General features: G+C 41.2%; 1 protein-coding gene across 9 annotated transcripts in view; it reads left to right on the top strand.

Moving 5' to 3' along the window:
- LOC138010461 (nucleotide-binding oligomerization domain-containing protein 2-like) overlaps positions 1 to 12500 on the top strand; it is a 34039-nt gene that overhangs the window by 14575 nt on the left and 6964 nt on the right. For 5 of the 9 annotated variants that reach the window (XM_068857438.1, XM_068857436.1, XM_068857433.1 and 2 more), the window contains 2 exons: positions 3408 to 4060; positions 6895 to 6957. In XM_068857438.1, the coding sequence (XP_068713539.1) occupies positions 3427 to 4060; positions 6895 to 6957 (697 nt within the window). In that variant the 5' untranslated portion in view covers positions 3408 to 3426. Of the gene's footprint in view, positions 1 to 1119; positions 1267 to 1452; positions 1615 to 3407; positions 4061 to 6894; positions 6958 to 12500 lie in introns of all 9 variants that reach the window. The other 4 variants (XM_068857434.1, XM_068857432.1, XM_068857435.1 and 1 more) reach the window with 3 other exon arrangements.

Below are 12500 nucleotides of genomic sequence, written 5' to 3'. Positions count from 1 at the left end.
CTTCATGTCTTTAGTACAGCCTCACTTTGATTACTGGGATTCTGTCTGGGCATCTTGCAGCAAAACCCTTAGTTCCAAATTTGTTGACCATAGTAGCGTCTCCAGTTACTCCTTAAGGGACACAGAGGGCAAACTAGCTATCCCACAGCCACACACAAACTATGTGAAAAATAGCTTCAGCTACGCTGGAGCAGTTCTTTGGAATAATTTACCAATCGAATTGTGGCAGGCTGACTCCCTTAGAGCGTTCTGGGCTGGCTGCGAGCGTTTCTTTTCATCAAGTTAATCTACAATTCTATACACTGCACTCGTGTAAAGCAGGTTTTTACTTTGTCATTTAATATTATAATTACATTTGTTGATTATTTAGAGCAATTTTGAAAAACGTATTTGTAGTCATTGTATAATTTGTAATAATTGTGGTAATTAATTAGGTTTTTATAGTTGCGACTGATGAGTTTACTGTGTCTAAATAAAGTTATCCTATCCTATCCTATCCTATTTATTACATATTGAGGTATTTCATTTATTGCCAGCTTAATTAATTGAACATTGCTAAGCTGTGCTATATAAATTCATGGTTATTATTAATATTAATGATAATAATAATTATAATAATAATAATATCATTATTATTTTTTTTTAAATTAAAGACTATGGGGTTTTCACGAAAAACGCTCCAAACAATTGACAGTATTTTCTCCAGAAACAGTCAACATTTTAAAAATGGCAAATTTAACAGCAAAGACTAAAAATTATGGGCAAATAACTACTAAACACTAAACCCCATTCAGACCCTCTCTTAAGGTCAAGACAATTTAACAGCATGGTTAACAGTCACGCGCCCCTCAACAATGTACTTTGGGCGAATGGCAATCAAATGTTTCCATGACGAATTTGATTGCCACCAAATGAACAGGCTGTACTATTGTTATGGAAACATTTGATTGACGTCCATTCAAATTTAGTGTCGAAAAATGAAAAAAAGGTTGTTGAGGGGTGCTTGTGACTGGTTACCGCATCAAGTCATGTTCAGCGAATTTTCTCTTAAGGTCAAGAAAGAATTTTAAGCAACCTCTACAAAATTAAGTCCTCACATTCAACAACATTTCTTTCAAGGCCAAGAGATATTTGAGGTATCGACCCTAAACTCAATGGCACGTTCCAACAACTTGAACTGCGATTGCCATCACACTTTAACTTCAGGTAGCCAAACTGCATCAAACAACTGAACTACGTTGTCAACAACTACCCCATATACCCCAGGTTAGTACCTGTTTGAGTTTCCTTTATTGTTGCCCATTCGAAAACAAAGTATGAACATTGCTGAAATGTAGATGTATTGCACAACAAGAGCACAGTCTTGTCTTGCCTTGGTCGCTAAAGCTATGACTTGTTGATGAGCGAAAAGAACTGATTCCATTCAAAAATGTGTATTTTCTTGCAACATAGAATCTGTTGAGTAGTAAAAGGCTTCATAATCCGTCATTAAATGGAGCAATTCGTCAAAGATTTGGGCCCACTCAACGGTGTTTGCTGCCATCTTCAAGTGAAATGGTATTGGAATGTATTGAAATGCATGATGGAGTCAATACTTCCGGAATAGTATACAAGGTACATGTAGTTATTGAAACAACTTGCATTGTGGGTTAATGACTTTGTTGGCAGTCTCTGGGGTAGATGTTCAACTTGATAGCGTGGTTCAGGTGTCTGATGCAAGACTTTGTTTACTGTGGGCATGTGCCAATTGAATTCGGTGCTTTCAATAACATTTTGAGTGGGTGTCTACACATATGAGAGTAGGTGGCTGTGGCAATAAGGCAGCCATTAGGTCAACAAAATGACAAAATATTTATGAACAAAAGGAACAGTCTTAATATTTCAAGACTTTCACTTCATCCAAAGGCAATGAAAATTAAAATGTCTGTTCCGGAACGTGATTGCGAACAATCTGGTCACGCTTGGCTGCCATCTTTTTTAAAGCAAGGCTTACTTTTAGTGAGGTGCATGACAACTGTAGACTGCATACATACGTACATAGTTTATTTGATAGAAAATATCTGCACTGATCAACAGTATTTAAGTCTAAGAACCCATTTTAAAACAGTTAGCTTTCAATAACTGTGATTTAGGGTTAGACTGCAATTTTCGGTGTGCATTAGGTCGGCAGTCTGCAAGTGTCAGACACCGGTCAGTGTAAAATGCAGACCGGGGGTAAAATGCAGTTATAATGGGACACTGAAAAACGCAGACTGCAGACTGTGCAGACCATCAGTAACATGGAAATTAGGTGAGCCTGAATTAGGCCCAGATAATAATGCAACTGTTGAAAAAGCCCAAACCCTTTAGAAATGTTAACAGTTATGCCTAAATGTTGTTTTATGCCTAATTAGGCCTAAGGTTAGCATTTTTAAAGGGTTTGGGCTTTAAAAAATTCAGCAGTTACATTACATGTATAACCCTCAGTCTGCATTTTACCCCTGGTCTGCAGTCTGCGTTTTACACTGACCGTGTCAGACACCGCTTTTAGTATGATACCGCTGAAAATGGCGGGAAAGGTTTTTTTGAATGGGATTGTCATTGCAAACACACGCAGGACAAAGAAACGTACGGTTTATACAGAAATTCCCAAGACAATTGTAGGCAATTTTGAGCATTTTTTCACTATTGAGTGGTTAGACTGTAAAAATCTTAAGAGGTTTGCTTTTGAAGAAGTTGTAGGCCAACTAGACGGTGACTTCATGCTTCACAGCCGCCGGAGCTCCAACGGTAGCCGGCTTTTAGAGAAAGACCTGCAATTGTAGCAATGATCTTGATGGTCCACGTTTTTGGAATTTGTCATTCAATTAGGGGTCGATATGGAACAAAGCCTGAAATTGAGATAATTCTTTCATTGAATGTCACTTAAGTTTAATGTCAGAAGCCCATGAGTAGTAGCTTGCCTCTCCCGTACAACCCTTACGCGTATCTTTCTTCGTTCTTTTGCTCTGCATGCACTGTTAAGAATGACCAATCAGAATAAAGTTATTTTCAAGAGAAGACAAAAGTATCAAAAATGTACATGTATGCAAATTGGGCATTAAGAATGCATAACCCATGAAGTAGTTTGTTCGTCCGAGAATTACATATACATAATATCTGACACAACAAAAAGTCCATTCTTGTCGCTCTCAATAACGTGCTATCTGAGATGAAATTCATGAAACAGAGTTTACTTTGTAATTGATTCATTTAAAGCAGGAATCTCCCTTTCTTTTCGTCATCATTTTGGCCGAAATCCTGCATTTCTTCGATCCACTTTGTAAGTGCTACAATAGTCTGGATTTCACCTGTTTCCTCCGCTCGATAAGTTAAACTTTGGTTTCAGATTTGATTTCCAAAAAATGACACTTACTTTACCCATTTAGGTACGCGACATTGTCAGAAATGGCATCTGGCCCAGGGGCCTTTCCCTCAACCAAGGAGGGGACTAACTATGCACGCCTGTGCCGCCTTCTCGTGGACGTGGGAACCCAGGTCCTCAGAGACACCTTTGACAAAATACATTTTCCATCCAATCTACACGTGACTTTGACAACTGATCCTGCCCTCACCACATTGAAATCGTTGCGGAAAAAAAGAGTTTTAAATCCTTCACAGCTCTACCCACCTGCAACCACCTCTCCATCTGTGTCGTCAACCAATTTTGACATTACACTTCTGACTTTGCTGTTAAGGCATATATGCCACTTAAGTCCTCCTGCTAGCACTGGAAACTGGCACGAGCTTCCCCCAGTTTCTGATAACAGCACTGAAGCTAACATAGCAAGAATAAAGTATTATCGAAACAATGTCGCTCACATCAGCCAGGCTTCTGTTAGTGATTCAGAATTCAATGGGCTATGGCATGATATCAGCAATGCACTTCTGGCACTTGGATCTGGCCCAAGTTATGCAACTGTCATAAGCCGACTAAAAACTGAGTGCATGGATCCGGATGTTGATAAGCGTTACCGAGAGTTGCTGAAGGAGTGGAAGAAAGATGATGATAGCATCAAGGAGAAACTTGAAGAACTCCAAGGTAGGCTTAATCTCAAGAGTTAGCGGAAATATGTATTTTGTAGGCTCTTCGAGATTTCTAAATAAACACAAGTAAAAATAGAGAAGAGACAGAGAAGGAGAGTTGGGGATAAGGCCAGAATCAGTTGTTAATGTCGTAATAGTTGTCTGTAGAAGCAGATGCGGGTTTCCCTTAATGTCTGCAACCATGTAACACCAGGGATGGTGCAGTGGTGAGAGCACTCGCCTCCCACCAATGTTGCTTGGGTTCGATTCCCAGACTCTGCGTCATATGGGGCTTGGCTATGAATTTGTTGGTTCCCTACGTTGCTTGAGAGGTTTTTCTCATGGTACTCCGGTTTTCCGCTCTCCTTAAAAACCAAGGTTTGCTTTCTGTTGAAATTAGTAGGTGAAGAGCCACCTGATGGGTGTACTACTAATAAAGTCGTCATCATCATCATTATTATTATTATTATTATTATCATCATCATCATTACATTATTATTAGGTAAACACATTAGATAGCAACCTCGAACCCAGGCCCTTTCTCTTCTCCTCCTTTGTCGTCGAGAGAGAGACCCTGATTCAACCTGGGCACATGACCACCCAAATCATGGGAGGTAAAAAAAAACACGGTCGACAGGGAAGGGTGGCAAAGTCGCGAGACTGTCACTATCACAGATTTAATGAGTCAGGGAGGGAAGGTAAAAGAAGTGTGGTGCGCATTACCCGACCTCACTGTGCTCGCACAATGGCTACGCAAAAGCAAATCACACCAAAAAAAGTTTATTCACAATGGTTAAATTACTGCATTTCCTGAATCGTCGACCAGTCTCTTCACTCCTAAAACAGCAATTTCCACTCCATTAGGTCAAGCTATAAAATCTGGTCTCGCAGAGTGCATTTTGAGGTGAAACGGCTATAACAACCAAGAGAGAATTAATCGAATTGGAAGAACGAGGAAGAACTTGATGGCAAGATCGTCAACAAATCTTTCTTTAGAAACGAATACTCCACGCAAATAGCCAGAGGAACACAACGCAGTTTGAAGACATTTGCACTTTTTAATTTGGCCAAACCTCTTCCATTTTTCACGCAAAATCACCCGTGTTTGCATAAATGTCCCGTCCGTCCCCTGGTCAGTATTTTTGTTAAATTCGAAGCCCCACCCACCATACGGTATTGTTGCTGTCAGCTGACCACGTTACCAGGTTCAACCAAGGTCTCACTCTTAACAACAAGGGGGAAGACGAGAGATAGCCTGAGTTCGAGGTTGATCAGAGGGCGTCTCAAATGTCTAGTATAAATTTTGTCAATAAGGAAGACGCAATAATTTAAAAGAGAAAAATCTATCCTCACAAGCACACGTTTCCCACAATCCTTAAATTTGGTTTTTTCACCTTATTAGGTACATCATTAGGCACCTTCTTAATTACACCTGGCTGTGGTGCCCTGCTCTGAACTCATTTTCAGGCACTATTTTGTGGCTGCCAGAGGCACCTTATGTAATCTTTCGATGGTAGCTCGTCGAGTTGCACCCTTCGAAATTCAGTGTTGTTGTTGTTATTCTTCTTGTTATTGTTATTATTATTAGTAGTATTATTATTATTGAGATCTACGACGGCGGCGTCAACAAAAACATCACTAAAACAATTGAAAGTTTTCCTTACTCTTTTGTCAGAATTTCAGCTTATTCAACTTCCAAAAACTAGCAGAATTGTCCAGAAACGGACGTGGAGGTGTGGTGTTGAAGCTGAGAGAGAAAATTTGAATTTGCCACTGTTTGGTTACGTTTTCCCTGAAACTTGAGATTTGTTCGTTTTACTCACTTTGCAGATTAATGCGGAGAACGCCAAAAAAAAAAACAAAAAAAAAACAACTCAATGTCGAAACGCACATGTAAAGTTATTGTTTTGCTCACTAAATGTCTGGTGGCATTCACGTTTACGTTTCTGTCGGAGAACTCCATTGTTGCGCTGCGGGGAACAACAAGAGCGTGCTAATTAGCGACTGTTTTGCTTTATGACGCGTTTTCCTTTCCGTTATTGTTGCTTTAAGCTCCCAATGTTTAAAACATGATGGGGAACCTAGCGCTGAATAATAGCACTAAGGCTGGTGGCATTGAAAGTTAGTAGTGGGAAGAAGGAATTACGCTTAACGATTGCTTTACTCCTGACGTATGCAAATAAGTGGACAGGTATTCTAGAATCTAGCTGCCTGACGTTCACATGCAAAGTCAGTTGCAGTGTATGTGTAAACGTTTGTCTCGTCTCTTGTCATTTTGGCTTTGTCATAACATTTGTAAAACCGCTAACCGAAAGGGTTTCCTCTCGGATGCTAAAGTCCTGACACTAATTTAACCATTTTCCGTAAGAAATTCTCTCCATCTTTCTAAAAGAAACTATTCGACTCGCACAGACCAGCATCAAGAACGCTCCAAATGTTTGTCTTCATACCTATTTGCTCGCACATGGGTGTTGTCCAATGGCTGGAATGCTAAAAAGTCCTCAATAAATTGGAATGACCAGCGGCACCATAATTAGCATAGTTCATGTAGATGGTCTGGTTATGAAACTCGAGAAACTTCAAAAGCAAGAATAGTGACAATGTTGCGCTTCATGTTATCTTAACTGGGACCATCCACAATCATTTGTCCTTGGTTCACAAGTGAGTTTTGGATAAATTAATCGAAACTTTTGATTGGCTGCCTTTTAGAAAAAAAAAAAGGGTGTGGTTTGTGCGTGGTGAGGACCAAAACGGCGAACAAAAACGTAAAACAAGGAAACTGGTCAAGTTTGATAACCATCTCCATATGTTAAGTATGCTGACAGTATCTGTTCTATTATGATCATTCAGAAACACTGAACGAATTAAAGTCAGATGAAGGCAGTGGCAGGAACAAGCGTAGGAAAATCGAAGGTACGTATGTAGTTGGACAGGCATTTGCATTAATTTGCATTATCTAGGTCTATTTCTGTGATTGCTTATTCACTTTTAACAGGATCCTGGGGCCTACAACTTCAATACTAGTTCTATGTAATGGCATATTCACAGATAAAGCTATTTTCAGATGAGTTCTTATATAACATTTGGCTTGCAGGAGCAACCATTCTCAATCTCATTGGTATTTATTTCTCATGCAAGACTTGTGATTAGCTGGAAAGGTCTTGTTTCGCGGGAAAATCAATCTATAAATAACTCAGCCAGTAGAAACGCCGTTCCACAAATACAATGTAGTTGTATGCTTCTAGTCATTAGCCTGTGTACAGCCGCCCGCTCTCCGAAAAAAAAAATCGGAGAGGAGCGTCTGTGATTTACCGTTGATAATCGTGTTCCATACCACGTGGTTTTTCCTGGAATGTGTGGAAAATGATTTGATTGGGTATTACCCATCGATGATTACATGAGAACCACCGTGAGAACCACTGTGAGAGATTTTACGATTAGTTCTTGTGTACTTTGAGCACGGTACAAAATACGAATAAAAATCTTTTTGATTGCCAAAGAGGTTTTTCTTTTAAAGTACGAGCGGAATTGTTATCTATGGAGTGTAAAGTGGAAATCGATTCGACGTACATTTGTAGGAATTGTTGTCAGTGCAAAAGAAACGAAAGCGCTCTTCACGAGGTGAATATAGCACTATTCAAAAGGTTGTCCACTCGAAAACGTCTCCCGCTATTCCTTACCAGTCAATGTAATCCCAACGCCTTGCTCGGACCAGCCTAGCCATTCTCAAGCACAATCTACAAAGCGTGATGCCCTGGAAGATTTGAGATGTGAACACACCGAGGAAAATAACAGCTCATCGGCAACGATCTGTACAGTTCTGAAGGTCAGAGCCGTACCTGGTTGGAAGACTTGCAAATACATCCTTTCCTTTAACGAGTGCTTCTATGCTATAAAGCCAAGGTATCTTAAAACTGTCGGAGACGCTCTTCGATGCACGTTTGAAATCTACCTCATTGACCACCATTTTGAGAATTTAGCTCCAACGAAATATGAGCCACGCAAATTTTGGTCAGCGTAGATCACTTAATAATGTATGCAAAATTACTCCGGAGCACGATTACTAACGGTTAATAACAAAGAGGGCAAAATTACTGAATGCTGATTGGTCGATGAAGAGGGTATTTTTTCTTAATTTTGCTTGAGAAGAGGGCAAAATTACTCGCTCACGATTGGTCGAGCGCCAAAAATTCTCGCTCCTGATTGGCTGAACGTACGTCTTCCACATTCAGTTGGTTTCTTCTGTTTGAGCAAAACAACTTCGTCTTCATCGAAGTTTGTCTTTTAATTCGCGCTGCATTCGCCGAAAAGGCATAAAGATTAAGAACTAGCTTTAAAAGATGATCTGGAATTTGAATTTTCGAGTGACAAGAAGAAGGACAAAAGATTTTTTTCATGAAAAGCTTAAAACTTGGATCGACTTACATGGCGCCCGGCGTAGCGGGATTGTGTGGTCGTCAAGGGCTTTCAGTTTACCACGACATCTTGCAGCTCAACAAAAAAGGTCACAGAACAATTTGCCATTGACGGGAAGAACAAGTAGCTCAAATTTGGTGGATTTCTTTGGACAAACCTTTTGCTATGTTTACGGATGCGAATTTGCAAGTGGTAAAAACCTCTACAGCACAGGTGAATAAAATAAATTGAAGCTTAACATTTGGTTTAATCGTTGTTACAGTTGTTCACGAATGAAACTCGTATTTTCCTCTCGAGTGGATGTAAATAACAATCATCTATACTCGTTTTGGACGCAAAGAACAAGTTGACTTGCTTGTCTGTTTGTTAGTTGTTTTGCTTCCGAGCGAACGAGTGTTTTAACTCCGCTTAGCTGTCTGTTTTTCGAGGTGCCTCAACAGTGTTAAGAAAATTTTGCCCTCTTTGTTATTAACAAGTAATCGCAATGGGTCCTCGTAAAATTAAGGATTAATATCACTTGTGTTTTCAAAAGTTGCTGAAATTGCCCTCGTCGCTGCGCGACTCGGGCAATTTCAGCAACTTCTGAAAACACGCGTGATATTAATCCTTAATTTTACTCGGCCCCATGCGATTACCTATACAAATCACAGACCAGGGATCGCGTTAACGCAGAAATCGTGCATTTTTACGCAAATAAAATCCAAAAAATGCATCATCGAAATTTTAATGCGTCCCAGGACGCAAGGCACTGACTTAAATAACTCACACAACTTGCTTTGATTTGTCAGTATATTCTGTTGTTTGTAAAACTGTTGGAGCGATCTGTGATCATAATTGAAGTTCTAAGAAATGGGATTTACAACATCTAAAAAGGTTAAAACTAAATTTTCGACCGCCTTCTGCGGTCTTCTTCAGAGGAATGTACTCTGCAAGTCACGGAATGCAAATATATAGCAAAAGACGTCACTGTTCGTTGCTCCTAAGGAAGGAAACCAGTGATGCGTAAACCCTTGGAAAGGGTGCTCTTTCATTAACAGAGTTCTTGTCCAGGAATGAATGTATCGGCTCTAGAAAAAGCCTTTGTCGGCCGGTCCTATGCATATGCGTCAATATTAATTCCAAGTTGGTTACACTCTTTTTCTCGCAGAGGGTCACCAAGATTTTGGGACCCCCAATTTGGCCGAACATGCGGGTCCCAGGACCCAGATTGAAAAAAACCTGGTGCCATCCCTGCAGACGCTCCTCTCCGATTTTTTTTTTTTTCGGAGAGCGGGCGGCTGTACACAGGCTACTAGTCATAGGCTCCTGCTTTGAATGGTCCTTTTTGTGAAAGAAATGCTATATCATTGGATATGAAGATGAAGACAATTAGGTTAACCCATTGAATCGTAGGAGTGGAATAGATTTTACTCTGTCAAACTCCAGACGATTTTACTCGTCAATGGGGGCGGTTCAGGTGTCAGTGGGTCAATTATCATCCACTCAAAAACTGTCCCCATTTAAACCTCCCTTAACATTTTGATTTTGCAAATTACCATAGCATTGTCCTCTCATTTGCAAGCGTTTGTGAACTGAGATGAATATAAACGTGTACATACAGTGTATCCAAACAATCCCACAATACCTCACTCGTACCAGTCTCCTCAAAGCTTTTAGATTTGGTCATAGGATTTAACTTGCATGAGAACTGCGCAAATTGCCATTTCCTTCCTGAGTTGTGGCACGAGCCAGTTTCTTTTAGCTCTAGCATGACTTCCTTGCAGAAACAAAGTTATCTGTTTTTAAGAAGAAATTCAATCCTTTATTCATTCTGTGCTTTCCTGCCCTTTGGAATTGTCCTTTCCGTAGATTTCCCACTATATATATGTATGTACATGTATATATCTATTAGCGGCTCAATATAATAAAGGAATAAAATAGAATAAAATAAAATAAAGGAATAAAAGCAAATCTGTGGAATAGGATTAATGTGTGTTCAATGATGTCACCTTCTAAGCGGGTTGCTTCTGCTTTCCTTCTTTTCTGCCCTTCTTCAGATATTGAACGCTTTTTCTTTAGCTCTTTAAACAATTTCCTTTGCATATCAGCATGACTTTCTCTCTCAATTGTCCTGCAATTTCCTTCTGCTTTTCTCGCCTTGTGGTGCTTGTCAATTGGTTCTCGAGCGTTAATGTTCCCAACCCATGACAGCAAGTGAAACAGACAACAATTTGTGGGGTAATGGGGTAGGAGATGAAGCACTCCATTAGCAGGTTGTGAAAAGGCAGGATAACTAAGTTGCCTGGCAAAGAGAGGTCGCGATCCTCTCGAAGGGGTTACAATCCCCAAGGCCATGACACCAAGTTGGCAGTGCAAGGTTACAATCCTCGACAAGGGGTTACAATCCCCAAGGCCACAATACTCTCTAGAGGGTTACAATCCCTCACCTGAGAGGTCCTTATCCTATCTTGGGTTGCACCCCTTGGTTTCTATGGTAACCGTGCGCGATCAGAAGGCACGCAACCCTAGTACGGTGAGTCTATGGGGCAAAGGGTGACCCGCATGGGAACACTTCATCCCACAAATACACGAAGTGTATTCCCCATTGACGAACCACAAACTAACAAAACAAATACTGAAATGTAGCAAAATGTATCATAGAATTTTGCCCCGTTATGTGGCAGACCGTGATGTGGAGTATCAGAGGCTAATTTTGGGTGTTCCCTACCAATTTAACTGAAACTTGTGAGAGAAGGGAATTAGGGCATTTAACATAATTATCGCTCATAGCCAGGGTGGGAGCCCAACTGAGGCTGCCGTTGTGGCAGCACCTATGCGATAGCTATGGCCGGCGTATTTAGATGGGTCGAAACCGGCAAGTGATAAGAGCTGCCTTGTCTTGGAAGTCAAATCTTGCTTGGTCAATGGTAGTCCCAAAGCGTATTGAAAAAGGGGTCCTGGGGTGGTGTTCCTTGCCAACAGATACCTGTGCATGGACTGCACAGGGCAAATTGACTGGTTAGTTGGCCCGATATAAATGGTGTGCCCAGAGTGAAAGGGATCTGTTTTGGAAATCTTTATGCGTACCGACATGTAATGAGGGGAGGTTTAACTGGGAAAGAAGGTTATATCCTCCGGGGAAAGGTGAATATGTGACGAGAAGGGGGAGTTGCATGTCAGCTCTCCTAACTGCAAAAAAACAAAAAAAGGGTAGTGTCATTGCAGCCCAAATCATAGTGGAATCGCTGTTCGAAGTGTAAGCTGCTGCCCTGTGCACGTTTGATTCCCCGGCATATGAGCTGAAGGCGGAAAAATTTTTTCAGGTCGAGGTCATAACCATTGCGGATGTGAAGGTGCTGGAGAGCGGCTAAATAGCTCTTAATTGAGGAGTGTTTGATTGATCGTGCTAGGTGGGCGACATACCGGAGGAGAGGGTCCTCGTCTGCCGGTAGGTTGTTAGGTAGATCGATTCCGTACAATGATAAAAAATCCAGAAAACGCCTCTCCCCGAACTGTAGGACTGTTGAGTAGAAGCTGCCAACGAGAGGTTAAGGAACCGGTGGATGTCCGCATTTAGATCTCCATGAGAGCCTGTGGGATAGGGTAGGGGTCTTGATTTGCGTGCGGCGCGTGTAGACGAAATCGGTCCATCTGAAAGCGAGACAGCGATCGTGTTCTTTTTACCTTCAATATGCTAGACTCGCAGGTAGAAATTGAATCTAAGTGTCAGCAGGGTCAAGTGGCAGACTAAGTCCATCACTCTAGGAATGCGGGAGCGCTTAGAATTGACAATGCCGACGACCGACTCATTATCGCAAAAAATTATTATGCGCTTGTTAGCAAAGTATCTGCCCCAAAGGGAACAGGCGACGACCAGGGCAAATAGTTCCTGCCAGGCAATACTCACTCTTGGTTGATGGAGTTGTTGGTGGCTTTCCCAACGGCCCTGGAACCGCTTAGAACCAAAAACCCCCCGAAGCTCAGGGTACCGGATGCGTCGGTGAATAACTGGAGGGAGTCCGAGTCGACCCAGGAGTTAGACAGGAAAAAACTGGCCCCGT

This window comes from Montipora foliosa, chromosome 7, assembly GCF_036669935.1.
Source record: "Montipora foliosa isolate CH-2021 chromosome 7, ASM3666993v2, whole genome shotgun sequence".
Classification (NCBI taxonomy): domain Eukaryota; kingdom Metazoa; phylum Cnidaria; class Anthozoa; order Scleractinia; family Acroporidae; genus Montipora; species Montipora foliosa.
The sequence above is the reverse complement of the archived record's forward strand: the minus strand, read 5'-3'. Positions and strand labels throughout refer to the sequence as shown.